The sequence below is a fragment of the Parasteatoda tepidariorum genome, chromosome X2, assembly GCF_043381705.1.
Source record: "Parasteatoda tepidariorum isolate YZ-2023 chromosome X2, CAS_Ptep_4.0, whole genome shotgun sequence".
NCBI classification, from domain to species: domain Eukaryota; kingdom Metazoa; phylum Arthropoda; class Arachnida; order Araneae; family Theridiidae; genus Parasteatoda; species Parasteatoda tepidariorum.
The window spans coordinates 56,113,319-56,132,689 of record NC_092215.1 but is presented as its reverse complement, the minus strand read 5'-3'; the positions used below and the strand labels follow the sequence as shown (position 1 = coordinate 56,132,689).

The 19,371-nt window shown below is 26.9% G+C and overlaps 1 protein-coding gene across 1 annotated transcript in view; it reads right to left on the bottom strand.

Moving 5' to 3' along the window:
• Positions 1–19,371, bottom strand: part of LOC107453371 (adenylate cyclase type 1) — a 188,150-nt gene that overhangs the window by 17,132 nt on the left and 151,647 nt on the right. The window contains exons 11-18 of the mRNA XM_016070185.3: positions 19,061–19,158; positions 16,475–16,559; positions 13,013–13,108; positions 10,451–10,707; positions 7,706–7,826; positions 4,877–4,996; positions 3,985–4,131; positions 2,158–2,256 (exon numbers count right to left, since the gene is read on the bottom strand). Of these exons, the coding sequence (XP_015925671.1) occupies positions 2,158–2,256; positions 3,985–4,131; positions 4,877–4,996; positions 7,706–7,826; positions 10,451–10,707; positions 13,013–13,108; positions 16,475–16,559; positions 19,061–19,158 (1,023 nt within the window). The remainder of the gene's footprint in view (positions 1–2,157; positions 2,257–3,984; positions 4,132–4,876; positions 4,997–7,705; positions 7,827–10,450; positions 10,708–13,012; positions 13,109–16,474; positions 16,560–19,060; positions 19,159–19,371) is intronic.

The following is a 19,371-nucleotide window of genomic DNA, read 5'->3' as shown; positions in this document are numbered from 1 at the left end:
GGAAGGTCAGAGAGAGCTGTGAGAGAGGCCTTTCTGGCTCTTGAAACTTCTGCCACAAATATGGGCCTTACCATCAATGAAGATAAAACAAAGTTTGTGGAATCTCCAGCCACAACTGTAAATTATGATCCGTTATTCAAAAATGGTTACACCTTTGAAAAGGTCAATGAATTCAAATACCTTGGAACAATGATCAATGACCAAAACAGCATAAAAACAGAAGTAGACAACAGAATTAAAATGGCAAACAAGTGCTTCTTTGGACTAAGAAAGCAATTAAAATCAAGCCTAATCAGTCGAAAAACTAAAATTAAAATTTATAAGACTCTTATTCTACCTGTACTGCTCTATGCAAGTGAAACATGGACACTAAATGCAGACACTCAGCATACTCTTGGTGTTTTTGAAAGGAAAATCCTTAGAAATATTTTTGGCCCAGTACAGGAAAGAGACTGTTGGCGAATCAGATACAACTTTGAATTATATAGACTCTATGGACCGCCACAGACAGTGCAGGTCATCCGAAGCAATAGATTAAGATGGCTTGGCCATATCTGGAGAGGTCCAGAAAATAATGTAGTCCAAATCGCCACCTGTAAAAATCCTTCGGGATCTCGGGCTAGAGGAAGACCTCCAACTAGATGGCTGGATGACACTGCTAAAGATCTAAAATTATTAAAAATAAACAGCTGGAAAAAAGTCGCCATGGACAGGAGGCATTGGAGGCTACGTGTGGTTGAGACAGCCAAGGCCTGTAAGGGGCTGTCGAGCTGAAGAAGAATGTTTTCTAGCTTTGTAAAAAGCACACATAACTTTAATACCCAAAAGTGACATTTATAAAATTCAACGGGAGAAAGAAAAAATATTTCATATGTATATTTTCATCAATATAAAATATGATATACATATTTATTTTATTATTATGGGCAATGTTCTCTGACGTTTTAAAAAAACTCACTTGTTCCTTTATTTTTCGCATGAAAAAACATAATTTCAAAAACTGTGAAACCCGTGGTAGTAATTGCCAAAAAGAAAAAAAAAGATCAAAAACAAAACCACATAGATTTATGACGAAATTTTTTCAATTCTCCAATGAAACTCCCCAAACTCTTCAGAAAGGAGCAACTCAAATATGTATTTAAAGATTCCGGTGCTGAAAAATGATATCAGGGGAATTTTAAAAACTGCAAAAATTAGTAGCAATAACTACCAACTGAATCTAAAAAACAATAAAATCAATGTGAAAAAAGTATATATACTCAAATGTACGATAGGAATTTCTCATATTACATGAAATATATCAGGTTCTTAAAATCAACAGCAGCAACTGCTGGAAACATGATCTGAACACTACATGGATTTTCAATATTTTCAAGCTTTACGTAAATGTGTGATTCAAATTTCATGCGTAATAATGCATGGGAAATACTGAGATTTTAAAAACAATTCTGAAATCAGTTGTTAAAACTGCAGGAAAGTCAGCCAATAAAACGGTGGAATCGTGGTGTAAAAAAGTGAATAAGCAAATTTGTGACTTGAATTTCGCGTGTTGGAATAATATTGTATGAAAAAAATCATTTTTTTTTAAAAGAAAAAAGTGCAAATTTGCAGCAATAACTGCAGAAAATAATCAAAACACTGTATGAGTTTATGATTATATAGATGCACATCGTGTATGTTACAAATTGATTACTCAAATGAGCGATTTAAATTTCATGTGCCATTTGAATTGCAAAATTCATGAGAATACTAATAGCAATAACAGCCAGAAAAATGTCCAAAACACAAGATAGGCTTACGACAGAATTGCCTGGAATCGAGCATAAAACAAATTATAGCTCAAATGCATGAATTAAAATTATAAATTATTACTACATATCTTTTAACAGAACAATTAAGAAACAATTTTTAACAATGTTTAATAACGAAACAATTTTTAATATAAAAGCCAATCATTAAAAAACTCACCACGTAAAAACCACAGTAAGAAACTAAAGCTTTTTTGCTCACTGGGAAAATCATGTTATGCTTAAATATTCTTAAAAAAACATACTAATTTGAATTTTAGTCAGAAAATATTCAATGCTTAAAAAAAATGCGACAAAATGTTCTCAAAACTTTTAATGTGATCTACTAAAGTGAAGTATAACTACTTACAATAATACGGAATTCGGGCATAAGTCCTATAGCTGCCATGTAAGTGCTTCCAACAGTTTTAATTTTGTCAATAGATTTGAACCTTTCATCATCTAAAAGCTAAAATTAAAATAATATTTTAAGTATTTTCTAAAAATGCTAGGTTGTTTTACACGTTAACAACAATTTTGTTAAGCACTTTTTTGCAATCATTTAAGGGTGTCCTTTTAAGCTCTTCCACCACAAGTGGTTATAATTACTAAAAAGTTATATTTTAAAGTGGTTAAAAATCTAATAAACCATTTTCAGAATTCTTTACTGTTGTACAACTTTTACTGTTGAATAATATTTTATTGAATTATATTTAATTATATTTAACAGTTTTTACAAAATTTAGGTATAAAAACTACCACAATTATAATTTATTTTTTTAAGAGAATTTAACATTAAATAACAGTCAGGCATACCATGGCAGTTTCAGGAAAAAAGCTGAACTTTGCACAGTAACAAAGAACTTCAGAAATAAGTTTCATAAATTACAAATTAAAATTGAATAAAAAAAATACAATTTAATAAAAAATACAATTTATAAAAATAAAATTTAAAATAATTCTATATTAAATAAGATATAAAGCAAATAATTTTTCAGTTAGCTGTTTCAAAATGCATTTTGTTAATGGACTCACTTAGGGAATCAATCATTATAATGAGTCCATCAGAAAATTTGATATTCTGTTTAAATTGCAAATTATTTTTTCAATTTAACATTTTTGATTAAAGTGTCATTAAATATGAATGCAACTAAGCAATTAAAAAATTCTGTGATCACTAAATTATTAATTGAACAAAAATAATTTTAAATAAACTGCACAAAGATTCAAATTTTTTCACATTCAATTCACATTTTTTGAAACAACTAATATTCATCATACAACATTTGATAAACTCCAGCTTCCAAAAATTAGTAAACTAGTATGAGATTCCTAATTCACTCTAATAAAATATCAGGATAGAAAATTTTTTATCGTTTTTTTCTTCTTAGTAATATTTTAAATTTCTCAAAATTTTGTAACAATAAATCAGGTAGAATAAATAAGATATGTGCCATGTCCGATCAATAATTTAAAATATCATTATCTTTGAATTATAATCTAGTTAAATTCATGTTAAACTATGCAATTTTAGCTCTTTGGAAAGAAAAGTTTGACAATTTTTTAATAGTTCACACTTGAACAGTTTTTTAGAAATAATAAATATAAAATGTTTCCAAAATGTCAAATATGTATGCTTTGCAAAGCCATTATTTAAAATGAAATAAAAATACTAAAAATCAAAAATCAGTTTTTGGGTAGGAAAAAAAAATGTTCCGTAAGTACCGCAATTAATATATATATTTTAGAATCCTAGTTAAAAAGACGTAAAAAGGCAAAGTTTATAAGCAAGGAAGAAACACAAATGATAATAAAATCTGCCCAATCACTAGTGAAGAAGGCAGAATGAAAAATCTAAGAACAGTTTGATTCTCTGATGAAACTTGGAGGTATTATTAAGACTCTTACAATTTTCTTTTGGCAAACAAACATGTTTTCATATTTTCAGTTCCGCTTTCTTTAGAAGTGATTCATGTGATTTATATATTTTCTTTGTTCAATAGCAAAGGGATACATACTTTTTTTACTTCAACTTTTACAGGATTCTCAAAATATATATATTAAGAGGGGTCATTAGGGAAACACCCTGCTAAAGTTAATTTACACTACAAAGTGAATTTTTCTTGACTAATGTACGAAACATACATTTACATAATTATTATACATTTTAGAAATGAGAAATAAGTTAAAACAATACTTCATCAAAGTCTGCAATTATTTCATTCAGCAAACGCAAGCATTCCATTCCTTGATTATTTCCATCAAGTTCCATGTAAAATTCATGGAAATTCGGAATTGAAGCAAATACAACTCCTACTTTAGAGTAGCTTTGATTGTAGAGATCCTGAAAAAATATTAAAAATTGTTTCACAACACACATCAAATTCCCAAAATTTTTATGTGCCTTACATTATGTGACATTTAGTCTACATAATAGAATGAAACTTTTGCATGAAAAATATCTTTGAATTCATATTATTAAAATTATATAAATCTAAATAATATTTATTTGTTGGAAAAAATGTCATTATACTACAAATGGTATCAATACTTTTCATGAGTATTATTGTCTTGAGTTTTTTTTAGCAGAAGCTTGCCCTTCAACTAAGGCTTAATTGGAGAGATGACAGCTTGCTCCAGTTCGTGAGAAAAGTTCTTCTATTGGAGGCAAAATATATGTTTGAATAAAAGATTTGGACAATTAGTTGGACTTTTGACTAGTTAAATGACTTTGACTTCAAATTGTTTCATAAGTTATTTTTTATTTATTTAATTTTTTCTTCAAAAATGTTAAGTGAAAACTTATAGCATTTTTATTCTTTTACTCACGTCGAGTTCTAGTAAGTAAAATTGCGATAAAAACTATAGAATATTTCTAATATATCTAAAAAATTTTTCAACCTTTTTATTAATAAGGCATTACACTCTTTGCAAAGAATTTCAACTAGGCCCTCAGCTGATCTGAGCTTCGGGAAAATAGTTTCTTTCCTACTCACTTTGAGTCCGGCCTTGACATTTATAAATTGGATTCTATTTTAAAATTAAAATGCCAATTAAGAAAAGGAATTTTTAAAGATAGTTATACAAACCATATTGTTCTTGAACTGATTGTCTAGAAAATGAGTGGCAACATGAGCAGGAAGCAAATTGAACAGTATTCTTCTATTACTATTCTGTAATTCATGCATTTCATGTTTCTCTTCATTAGCCTACAAAGGAAGAAACATTTCTCAGTTTCCAATCTTATCTGTATTAAGATAATTTAGGTTTATATTACTCTAAAATGACGTTTGAAAATATTAACTAAAATGAGAAACGCTTTATTTTATCTCATATAGGCTCCTACTTCATAATTTTTTTCAAATTTTTCTCTTTTTTTGTGGCTTATTATTGCATTGCCTTAAAGTGTACTTCTAAGGAATTGAGCAGTTTTTATTGTGATACAGAATTATAACAATTTCTATTTGATACCAAATAATAATTTTTATGATCATGATCCAAATCTTTAATATAATGATTTTTTTTAACTATTTCCATTTGAAAGCTGAATGTACAGGGTGATTATAAAATGACTCTGCCAACATATGACCCTCTGGAGAGCATACCATTTGAGTGAATGGAATAAAATTTTGTACATAGGTATTATGACCTGCAGAATAATGTTAAGATCAATTGCATAGAGCTTAAAAATTCCATGTTCCAAAATCTATTAGCCATGTAATATAATTTATAAAGTGAATAAACGGCAAAAAATTTAGCTCCATAGGTCAATTATTTCTCAAGTTATGGCTTTTTAAAAATGTAAAAACTGCAAAAATGTTTTTTCTTTCTTCAAAATTTTGAAATTGCAAACAGGGAAATAAATGGTTACAAAATCTGAAACTTAGTATTTTTCATGTTAGAAGCGGGTTTGATAAATATGTAAAAAATAACTGAAATCTAAATTGTAAACATAAATTTCTTTATTGGTTGATCTAATATGGTATTTCATACCCTAAATCCACTAATTTGATATTGATTACTCAAAATACTTATCAAGTGAAGAAATAGAACAAAAGAATCCAAGCATTTAAAAATAATCAAAAAATGGTATTTTTATTCACTAAATTATTTCATTTCAGTGATGTAAGGACAGCACTCATAAAAATAGTCATATTAAATTATTGAATATTTAAATGACTAGATTATTACATTAGACCATGATAACCACATTAAAACCAATAAATTTCCTTGGAGTTTGGGGAAATTGAGCCAATTAAAAAATTTACAATATATTTACTAAAGAACAAAGAGGTTATTTTACTTTTTTAAATTAAATTAAGATTACAAATCATAAGTACATTAAAAATTTGCTATCCAAATATAAATATTTATATTACAATGGATGGCGAAGAAATGATTCTCTGAGATAATGAAGATAACATAATAGCTTTCTGTGCAAACATTAAATTGGTTTTTTAAAATACCATTGGTTGTAATATTTGGTTGATGGATGACATCAATTGCACTAATCAACGGACATTAATAGTCAAAATGTTTTGTTTACATTTAGAGTTTTTATTTACTTCTGTTCAGATGAACATGCAGTCGGCCACCAGGGAGCAGGGTTATTGAATGAGATGTGTGACATTGTAAATAATTACTAATTTTGGGTAGATTCCAATATCCTTGGTTCTTTTAGGTAAATATTATAAATGAAATAATTTTACTATCTCTGTTTGCCTTTGCAAAATATGAATGAGTGGTTTTAAAATACTGTAGGTCTTGATTATTTGTAGCTACTTCAGATAAGCAAAATATTTAGAATAAGGAGTTAACATTGTTTGTTTTATAATTAATTTTCATTAAATGAATTTTGAACTGTTTTTCATAACAGTGCTTTACAGAAATAGAGGTACAGTAGGGAACCGATTATCCGGAACGATCGGGACCATTGCTATTCCGGATAACTGATTTTTCCGGTTTTCTGAATCGCTACAAAAAGCCGTTTTTTCTATTGTTAAAGTAGGCTTTCGAACTATNATGAAGTAATACACTAATGATTATTTCCAAAATGATTCTAAGGTAAACATCTTTCGAAAAAGAAAGAAAAATACTAAATTCTTATGAGGAAAAAAAATTTATTTTTTAAAAAATGGTTGGAAAATTTATCGAATTTCGTTCTGGTTTTCCGGTTTTCCGGTTTTCTGATTTCCGGATAACGGGTTCTGTACTGTATTTTGTTACAAAAAAGAGTGATGATTAAAATGTCATTTTGAAATTCTTTCGTACTGTTGACCCAAATGAGTAGTACTCCTTTGTCCCTTTTTTTCATCAAATCATTTTCATTAAACTTTTATTAATAATTTTCTATTAAACAAAGCAGTATGTGATTCTGACTTGTATTGTGTAATTATAATATCATCTACTTATCTTAACACACTTTGTAATCATTTTTTTAAATTCCTTTCACACTATGATATTACATTTTTCTTGCAAAGGTAAGATAACATGCTGCCTTTTAGCAGAAGTAAAAATGATTGTGGTGAAACTAAAATAAAATTGTAATAATGAAAAGGTTGATAAAACAACTAAAAGTACAGTTTTAATATTTCTTTGGCAAAATCAAAGCAATCACCTTCAATAACAAACAAAGCATTTAACTATTACTTGCATGAAATGATCAATTTTCAGAAGCTATGCAATCTAAAAAGAAATTGAAAAGAAAAAAACACTAAGAGACTATTTAAAAAAAAAAAACACTTCAGAATATACTTTAGTTAACAGAGTACAATAAAAGGGGTTAAAATAATCAATGATATAAAAATATCTTTGGTAAATAAAATTTAATGCTGAAAAAATATTAATTGTGGCTTAACATCATCATTTCCAACATGTTAAGTACTTATTGCTTACTTAAATATGTAACTTTTAAGTACCTGTAAATTCCAAAGAAAATCTAATCTTGCAGTCCATTCCACTTGTCTTCCATGGATAAAAACAGCAATTAAAAAATGGATTATCACAACAAGCCCAATAAGTTGTTCAGGCACAATAGACCTGTGAGAAAAGAACACAGATTAAATAAGAGCATATATGGTATAAGTTTCAGTTTCATAAAAAGCCAGGATGACAAGTTTTACGAAAGTGGAAAAAAAACGTCCTGGAAAAATTAAGTTTCTTCCAACTGAAGAGGAAGAAATTATTTTTTAAAAAAGAAATATCGAATATCAGACATGTAAGTAGGAAAAGAACAAAAGATTCTGAAAATACTTATCAAATCAAATCATGATAAAATAAATATAAAAAAAAGTCTGCAAAATTATTTTGCGTCAACAAAAACTTTTAAATTATTTGCATACGTATTTTTTTTTGTTGCTATATGTGTACCTTCAACAAACTGTCAAGCTTTATAGATAAATCATGATTAAAGGAATAAAATAATAATAAAGTAAAATAATGTAGAAATATTAGGAAGTATTAGTTAGAAAATATAATTAGGAAATATAAGTTTAGAAAGTCTGAAATTATGCTAAAAGTTAAAAGAATCTCATATCTGAAACATTAAAACATTTTTTTTAAACTGTATATAATTGCCAAGTTTAATTCGTATTATTTTCAATGCTATTTAGTAAATCATTAAGTATGTGAAAACAAAAAACAACAGTTGGGAATGAAAATTAATTTAATATTTTTCTAAACAAATCAGGACCGTCTTAATAGCAATGCAGGGCCCCCGGGCAAAAAAATATTTTGGACCCCTATAACATATCATAATGTTTAAAAACGAACTAAAAAAGTTCCCATATATGAAATAAATCATTGTTAAGATATTATACAGTAATTTTAACAAATTTAAACACATTTTGATTACCCTAAAAACTCAAAATAAAAGCATTTTTTATCTATGTATAATTTGAAAAAAAATTTGATATGCTATCCAGTTGGAATCCTCAAATAATAAAATAATTTTCAAAATCGTGGAAGTTATTTTGTCAAACTAAACAGTTATCAAAACATCTTTTGATGTCCCAGTATCTAAAATTTTCATTGGAATGTAGAAAAATTGATTTCGGTTGCCTTTTTTAAGTTTTCTTGATGATAAACTATTCAAATCACTGGTGTTTGCATGATAATCAATGACTATTTGTAGAAAAAAAATGCACACTTTATATAATAGAATATATTTATTTTAAAAAATATATAAGGCAATGTTGTTTATTCTTTAAACACAATTTATAAAAAGTAAGATTCTCAAGGACCTTCAATGTTCAATGCTTTTGTAAAGGAGTATAATAAAACCTAGTTTCATAATAAAAAAAACTAGTGATTTTTCGTAATCAAATTTTATAAATGTCGCTATTTGTATAAAGGGCTTATAAAGGCACAAAAGAAATTGAAACCTTAGGAACATAGGTACATTGGATAGTTTCTTGTTTCAGAAACAATATCAATTTCAAAAAATCATACACAAGGAATTAATTAAACTTAAATTATACATATTTTACTATCAATATTTTAAATCTTAAACTCAACAGTAAATGAGTAATAATTTGAAAATATTGGCACCTTTTTTCAAGAAGCATAAAGATATAAAAAGCAGCTATCACCATCTTGGAAGGTTGCAGTGACAATTTCCAAAAATAGGAGATATTTCCTAAACATTTATAGTTTAGAGTGTAAAATACACATGTACAATATTTAACAAAGTTCATCATTTACCCTGAAGACGATATTTTAAGTTATGAAATAAGACACAGAAACGAACTTTCCCTGAATAAACATACCTTTTTAAAGACGGATTCGGATTTCTGACCCCCAAAATAAAGGGGGGGTAGCCGCAATCTGGGAAATATGGTCCCAATAGTTTGGTGAGGAGAGCAATCCAAAGTTTGGACCCTTAATGTTAATTTTACCTTTTTGCGTATTTGACTATATCTCAAGAACTTTTAAATCAAATTGAAAAATTTTTGCACGCAATTATAAAATTCGTTTATTCACAGATAATTCCATTCAAAAAATAACTTTTATTAAACATTTATTATTTTTTATTATTTTATTTAACAATGGTCGAAATTTTTTTAAATTGTAAGGTATACAATTTCTTGCATCATTTTAAAGTATATAATTTTACACTGCAAAATACAAAATTCAGGCAAAATCGGTAGAATAGTGCCTGAGAAATTGAACTTTAAAAAGTCAGATTTCTCATAAATTTGATTTCTCATAAATTAGACCGATGTCGCACAAATTTTGTATTTTGCCATGTAAAATTATTTACTTTAAAAGATGAAAAAAAAATTGAATTGAAAATTTGTTGACTTTTAATTCAAAATATTTCCGACTATTATTAATATAAATGATACATATTTACATACATTGTTACATAATTCTTACATTGGTACATATTATTACATTGATACATAAGTTAATTTTTGTGTGGAATTATCGTTGGACAAACAAATTTTAAAATTGTGTGCAAAAACTTTTCAATTCGCTTAAAAAGTTCTCGAGATATGGCGAAATATGCAAAAAGTAAAATTAGCATTAAGGGGTCCAAACTTTAGATCGCTCTCCTGACCAAACTTTGGTGACCATATTTTCCCTTGTACATAACTATTTTACTTTTATTTTTTTAAAGTAAAGAAAGAAATCAATCTTTTAAGATACAGATGAGTACTTACCCTACTCTTTCATCATAACAATAGAATATTTGGAATTTTACAAATTGTATGGCAACAATAAAAATCAGTGTCATAGGAACAAGCAATAATCCTTTTATCACAATGGGCACTCTAAGAAAAACAACCACTGATAAGAAAGTAAGAATGCAAGTAAGAATGATGTAATGAGGCAGTGGACAATAATAGTGATCATGAAGGAAGGACGTTTGAGTGGATTTCGATGATGGAGTGCACTTTGGCTCTTTTATGCAGGAAAACTGAAAAGAAATATTATTAATTTTATGGTTATATGCCTTCCATAAGACCATAATTTTCCTTGTTTTCTCATTTGCTTCATTTTTGCACCCATAATGTAGATAGACTGTTAATTGATGTTTTTCAAATTTAATAAAGTAACTAAATAAATTAAGTATAAGAAATCCATAAACTGGAAAATAGGAATTAGTTTTGAATCTTTAAACTTTGATTTTTTTCATTAATCATGTTACCTAATTCGATTGTCACCATTTTGATGATAAATCAAAATTAAAATAATATTAAATATATTTATAATAATAATCTATATATATCAACAGAAACAGCATATATCAGATAAACGGCATCATTAATCAATAATCTCCTAGAGTGCCGATATGGGAGGTCACTATGATGTCACAAAGAGTTACTGTTCAGCAAGTTGTGTCTGGCCATTTGGCATTTTTATGAAATTTCATTTTATCTCCTCTATTTAGAAAGCACAGATGAAATTAGTCAACATTACACTTTCATAAAATTTTACACTCCATTATACTTTTATATTTATATTACACTTTATATTACTCTATTTCTGATTGCTAACTAACTAAAAGTAAAGCAAAAAAGTTGTACTTTATTCTTTAACAGTGTTTCGACGCAACATTGTCAAATATTTTCTATAATTTTTTTTTTTAAAAATGGATTATTTTACGGAGTGAGCTTGATTTCCAAAATATTCTATTTCTATCTGGTATTAAACGAGATTTGCTGATCATCAAATTATTTGGTATTCGGGTTGTGGGTTAGTCAAAAATTTTCTTCATCTTAGCTGTAAATTAATTTATTTATTGACTAGAATAACTAAGTATAAAATCATTAAATCAGCAATACATTGGTGGAAAAAATAAACATATTTTGAAAATATGAGCAACAAAACAATTTTATTTTTTATTATAGCAAATGAATTACATTCCTATATATACATTATTCTACGAAGACCACAGAATTTTACTTTTTCAAATCTGACAAATAAATGTAACTAAAAATATTTCAATAAACTTAGATTGCAATTAATTTAGATTCGGCCAGGTTTGCTGAATTAAATAACACATTGCTCATTTTGGGAATAATAAATGAATGAAATTTTTAAAAGTTCTATTGATTTTAATACATAAAAATTATTTCATTTTGGTCATGACAAATATATTTTCTTAGCTGTCAATGAAATTGGTTTTATTATAGATTAGACTTTTAAAAACACGCATCTTTGTTGACATTATATTAGAATATTTATACTTAGTTCTTAGCTGACAACACTTGTACTTTTTTTTTTTTTTAACAAGTATAGCGATGTGTGTGTGGTTAGCTTAATAAATTTATAATAAATTAACACTTTCATAAAAAGAATTTCATTAAACAAAATACACAACACTACACAAAGATAATAGGAAAAAAAAAAGAAATTAATATAAGGAATGAAATAAATTTTTTTTATTTAAATCTCAGGGAAAAGGGGAAAAAATGTCATATGTATGCTTTAGCCCCGGAACTCAAACTAACAACACTCAGAAAAGTTCCTCCGGCAACCAACAGGGCAACGCTACTGAGACCCCAGTCGATTAAAGGCTGGTTAGTTACAAAAATGTTTTCTAATGGTAATAAAATAAAAATTGAAGCAATAACAGTGAGCAGAAATTTCTTAAAATTAATCAGCTCCTAAAATTACATAAATTATTATCAAATAGTTTATATATGTTCAAATTAACTAGGTATATAGATGATTAAGAACATTTTAAATCAAATTTATTAAATAAAAAATAAAATATTGAAGCATAAATCTTGATACCACGTTAAATATGGAAAGGAAATCTTTCAGCTGAAATCGGAAAAGTTGGCAACTTGGTTATTATACTTATATTTACTGTAGTTAACATTTCTTTAGAACCATTTCTCAGGCTTCTTTATTATATTAAAGGATTATTACAAAATTTATTTTAAATCCACTTTAGTAAACAATAATAACTTTTGTGTTGAGACTCCATGAGAACTGAAGTTCAAAGTGAAAAAAAAACACGTTTCAAGGTGAGGAAAAGATTCTTCAATGAGAATAAAAAACTATAAAACCCAATCATGCTTTATTATGGAGACTTTAATCCGAAATGTCGCGATCTGTCTAAAATTTGCTTCTGCATTGGAAGCAAACAATCAGTCATCTTTGCGATTTTAACACTCATTCCCTCTTCTTACTATTGATATAATAGATGGAAAAAATTAATTTTTGGCACATTTAAAATTGAACAAAAAAAAACTTATTTTATTTTTACTTACCACATTTATTTGAGCCACAATGTATATAAACGTAATAGTAAGAACAATCGATGCCATGCGCATGGAAAATGATTGGTTAATATTCCAAAGAATGAACTGCAAAAATATAAGAATATTTTGAGAAATTAAAAACAAAATAAATGTTATTCAGAATACATGGAAGAAATTAAAATATTTTATTTTTAGTTGATTTCAGGGAAAATTTTTGAATTTTTTCTCCTAGTCAATCATATGAGCTTGTGATTGACCTGTAATCTGCGGATGTACAAGGTAACAAAAAGCTTGTGGAGATATGAGGATTATAACACCCTCCTATTGAGTTTAAAAAAATCTAAAACTTTCAGAGGTAATTTTTAATGAAAAAAAATCATAGTTCATATGTTCTGTTGTAGTTTTTAGATATACTTATTTACTATTATCTGGAGTTATAATGCATTTTCATAAATTATTTCCTTATAGAAGGATATCCCTTTAGAAAAATGTGATCATTTTTATAAACTGTAATACATTTGAAATGTAAAAAGATTCCCAATCAGTTTTCGATATTTTCCAAAATTTCTTTGGTACAATGCCTTAGCAGTAATTAAATATAGGCATTTGTTGCTCTGTTTCAAATAAAAAATTATCTTTAATTTTAAAATCACTCTTCCTTTAATTTTTGCGTGTTTGTTGAGTTCGAAAACCGAATGCTCCATTTGTCAGTTTTAGTTCATTGATCTACTAAATCTTTAGTAATAAATTAAATTTAAATCCTTTTCTATAAACCATATACAGTAAACTTCCACCATGCATATGATTCAGTCACTTCAAATTTTCATTTAGTTCATAACCTAAATTTTTAATATTTGAAACTTAAAATTCATATCTATAAAAACAAAAGCAAATTCAAATGGAAATAGAAAGTTTCATGTTTATAAGCGGTGAACAGTTATTTAATACGTTGGTGTCTGATTGATTGTTCACAGACACATACTCATGAGTGAAGTGGTTCGGCAAAGCGCAGCTGATATCTCGAGGAAAAGTTTGCTTTCTGCTTCGGGAGGCAGAAGCAGAGATATGTGAACGCCACTTTTGCTCTCAAACATGCATTTGAGAAACTGGCCTCCAAACAGAAAACAGCTCCAAGTGTAATGAAAAATTTTGATACAGAAATTTTTGTATTTTATAGAATTTGAAGTGCTGAAATTGAATGTGCTATTATTTCAAGGATATTTAATTAATTTTCACGCTATTCCAAAAAACATCTATGCTGCATAGCAGAAATAAAAATCTTACAGTCACCTGACTGATGGCACAATTTAAAAGTATTCAAAACCATTTCATAAGATAGTTACTTCAAAAATTATGGTTAAAATGATTTGTTTTATAGACATTTTGCATACTATTTTGAAATCGTTCAATTTTTTAGTGTACTTTTGGCTAAAAAAGTTTTTTTTTCATGTTTTTAAATTCACATTAAATTTTTTCAAAACAAGCAGTGCAATTAATGATAATGATTGCATTTATAAAAACTTGTCTAGAAATTTAGCAACAATTAACAGAATAGAAAAAAATAAAATTTATAAATTTTTTAAATTATCTAAATGTTTTCAATGTATCTAGGTTACCTAAAGCATATTTTTTCATATCTCTAGACATTCTTATCGAGAGCTAGTAAAACAATAGCAAATTAACTCAAATAACAAACACTTTTTTTAAATTGACTATATTTGAATGACTGATTTCCTTAAAGAATTAGCGCCAATTTTGTCAGAAAACAACCATGACAACTAGAGAAATACTGACAAAATTAAAGAGAGATTTTTACTAAGAAGACATCATTACTGCTCATATCCAATGTGCACAGAGAACAAATAAAAATTAGACAAAGGGAGAGAAATAAACTATGAAGAATAATTCTGGCCCTCATAGCATTTTAACCATTAATTTTATAGTTATAAAGCACTTCTTTTTTTCATTCAGACACTGAGCCCTGAAGATGGCTGCAATCTTTATTCTTTTGTTAAATCGAAATCTTTTATTAATCTAGTATTAGCACAAAATCTTTCTGCGAATAGCACTGAAGTGTCTTAAAATACCTATAACATTTTTAGCAACTAGAAATCCATAAAAATGTTATTGTTTAATATCAACAATTAAACTTAGTGCCAATTCCATGTAAGTTAAGGATTAACTACTAAAAAATGATTTGACAATTTTGAAGTGATATATGAGTATCTACTTATAAAAACATTGAGATGAACTGCACACATGGGATTGGAGTAGACTTCAACAAAGACAGTTTTTAACAGGGCTCGAAAAAACTCAGAAATTTTACCCGCCCCCAAGGACGGCTCGTCCAACTATGTACCCATCCTCCTTTGAAACTAACCCGTAGCTTCTAAATAAATAAAAATATAATTTTCTCTTATTTATTATAAACATTTATATAAATTGCACAATGATTTAGTAGTTACTAGGATTACAAATACTAGGATTACATTATACAGTATTAAAATAATTACTAGGTTACTAATAGTAGCCTAGTATTTCTGTTATGAAATATTGCATTTCTTTTATGAAATAATTTAAATGACAAAGGTCAAGTTATCTGGAATGTCAATNGAAAAATTTTCTTTATCTACTCCTTCAAGAAAGATTGTAAGATAACAAAAATTGAAAATGTATCATGAACATTTCTTAACGATGTTATGTATCTTAAATTTTAATGACACCCATTCTTGAGAAAAATTTTCTTTATCTACTCCTTCAAGAAAGATTGTAAGATAACAAAAATTGAAAATGTATCATGAACATTTCTTAACGATGTTATGTATCTTAAATTTTAATGACACCCATTCTTGAGAAAAATTTTCTTTATCTACTCCTTCAAGAAAGATTGTAAGATAACAAAAATTGAAAATGTATCATGAACATTTCTTAACGATGTTATGTATCTTAAATTTTAATGACACCCATTCTTGAGAAAAATTTTCTTTATCTACTCCTTCAAGAAAGATTGTAAGATAACAAAAATTGAAAATGTATCATGAACATTTCTTAACGATGTTATGTATCTTAAATTTTAATGACACCCATTCTTGAGAAAAATTTTCTTTATCTACTCCTTCAAGAAAGATTGTAAGATAACAAAAATTGAAAATGTATCATGAACATTTCTTAACGATGTTATGTATCTTAAATTTTAATGACACCCATTCTTGAGAAAAATTTTCTTTATCTACTCCTTCAAGAAAGATTGTAAGATAACAAAAATTGAAAATGTATCATGAACATTAACGGAAAAATGGCCGTCCGTGCCGACGTCGGATTCGAGAAATTGGTTGTCCGCTGGGAATTTTTGACCGCTGAGGACATGCGGACGGGCGGTTTTTCGAGCCCTGGTTTTTAAGAAAATTTTTTTCTTTTAAAAACTCTGTTTCGATCTGGAATGTGAAGGGGAATATAAAAGGATATATTTACCTTCATTTTCGCTCCCAAGGACAAAGCTATCAAGAGAACAATCCAACAACAAGCAAAGATGAAAGCTATCACCATTAGAAATGATCTAAAATAGAAAGAAAAAAAATACCAATAAAAATATAAGGAGAATTGTAGTAATTGGTGTTTGCTTTGTAACAATTTTATGAAAATTTTTTTCTTTTAGAATTTTTCTACCAAAACTAATTATTACATATTTTTGAGATAATTAGAGAGGTTTTAAATTTTCAAGTAGTTGAACAATCATGGTTTTCTACAAAGATTGGTAATTAACATACATACAAGAACATACAGGGTGCTGTGTGGAAATGCTATAACTCTCTGCTTTTCAAAATTTTGTAAATTTGACACTGTAATTTTTGAAGACTTCAAACATTTGCAAAAATGATGGTGTATGACAATTTTTATTAGTTTTTATCTTTAAGATCTTATTTTTAAAAACATCACCACAAACACTTAAAAGTTTTTAAATATGAACTTAAAAAATGTAATTTTTGATATCATGATTATTTTAATGATTCTTTTTCAACTGTGTAGATTCAAATAGATAATAATTATGAAGGAAACTTTTAATAGGTAGTTCAGAAGATATTATTTTCCAAATTAGAACAAACTTTTTGTTTACATAAAATTGCTAAGATTTACAAACATAATTTATAATACTTTATACTGTTTGCGTACTGAGTGTTCTATAACTTACAATTTAAAAAAAATAATTTAACACAAAAGAAGATAGTAATGTATGGTTTGATACTTTCAGTTTATGAAGCCAAATATTCATTTTCAACAAGTTTCAAAATTTGTCAATGAGATTGGCACCATTGACTAGAAAACTGTAGAGCTATTCTACGCTGCATATAAAAGTGAAACAATTAGAAAAGCATTTTTTTAAATTTTGCTCCCAGATTGAGTCACATTGTTTTGGTGGATACTTTTAAAACAATGTTTTTACATTTTTCTCAGTGCCATCTATTGGCAAACTTCATAACAAAATTTAAGACACGAATAGAAAAAAAAAATTCTTTATTCAGAATGCAGTAAACAATACATTTTTATCACTTTCCATTTTTCTATTATTGATTTCTTATTTCATTGGTCATTTTTGACATATCTAGTATAAAAAAAAATGAAAATGATATTATAGAAAAAATTCTATATTGTTTCATAAGTGTTTTCTTTTTAAAAAAACTCCTTGTGCAATACAAATTATAACACAAAACTTAAAATAATAAGATAACATGATAAGATATAAGATTTTCACAAATGGTTCATTCCATTTGAAAAGGACCAATAAAAAACCATTTCATCTTCTTGCCACCATGTCGAAGATTTTTGCGAAAAACTACTTGAAGAAAGACGAATAAAATAACTTTTTTATCGTTTTTTAAAATTTTTTTATAACTAAAACTGATTAGAAGGCCATTTTAAAATTTGGCTACTTTAATAAGATGACGTTTTTAAAGAAGATGGCTCATATGCTCGTAATGTTTATAACTTTTATTTATGACTATATCATCAAACTAGTATTAAAATGCTGGATGTGTATATGTATATAAACATTTGAAAAATTTTATTAAAATAATAGTTGTAATTCTTTTGCAAATTTCAAGAATTTTTTTCAGGGAAGCCCCAACTTTAACCAACTCAATTTTTTTCTCATTATGTTTAAGATAATACTTTTAAACATAAAAAAATCAAAAGGGTGTTTTTTGTTTATGGTCCTTAAAAAATAATAAAAAAAAATATTGCGAGATTTTTTTAATGAGATAAGAACAATTTTTTCCCCATAATGTTAAACTTTTCAAAAAGAAAAAAAAAATCAAATCATAAAAAATCAAAAAGGTGTTTTTTGATTTTGGTTATTACAAAAATATAAAGTGGTTTTTATCTAAAATAATTCAAGATTTTTTTTAATAGTGAAATAAAGTTCTACAAAAAATTTCCATAAAAATCAATAACGCAACAGCAATGGTCCATTTTAGTTAGAATGAACCAAATATCACTGGCACATAAAGCTAAATTTGAAGAACTTTCACCTAAATAGGAAAAAAAAAAAAAAGAGTCACAAAATTACAAAATGAAGGAAAAGCCAGTTCGAAATGGAAAAGGTGTCAATTTTTCAATATTTCTTCCATAAAATACTTAAAATGAATACAAATTTTAACAGTTTATTTGATGATATTCTGAAGTAGAAAAGGAACTAACCTAAGAAAGCATTAAAAGATAATTATACTTTCATAGAATCACATGATCAGAATTTTCAAAAGTTTTTAAATTTCTGTTCACAAATTTATACATATATATATATATATATAAAAACACAAATATTTTTTAAACAAAAAGTAAAAAAAATAGAAATAATAATGTTTTTGAGATATGTGTGAAAATGTTTCTTGGGAAGTCCAACACTCTTTTTGAATTTATTAATCATCACAGAGAAAAAATAGACATGATTGATTGTAAAAATTTCAGCTACCTAATTCAAAGGTGTAAATATTCAATAAGGATTGTGATAATAGTAGAATTATTTCAGTTTCTAATTATTAAATGTAATGCGAAAAATATTACCTTGTTAGCATAAGAACTTCTAAACATCCCATTAATAAAAGAACAGTCAAGCAACAAACCATGCTGTTAGCAAACCCATCATCTTTTTCACTATAATACTGAAAACAAATCAGAAAACTTTGTTACTAGAAGTTTCAACTGAAAAATCGTAAGACTGTTTAATCATATTGCAGTTAGGAAAACAACTTGTTTGCTAAATACATCTGGTTTTTAAAATAAAATTTCAGATTTTCTTTGCATCAAGGTAATTATTGCAAAGAAGATTTGCTTTATTTATTAATAAATAATGCTGAAAATATAATATACAGCAG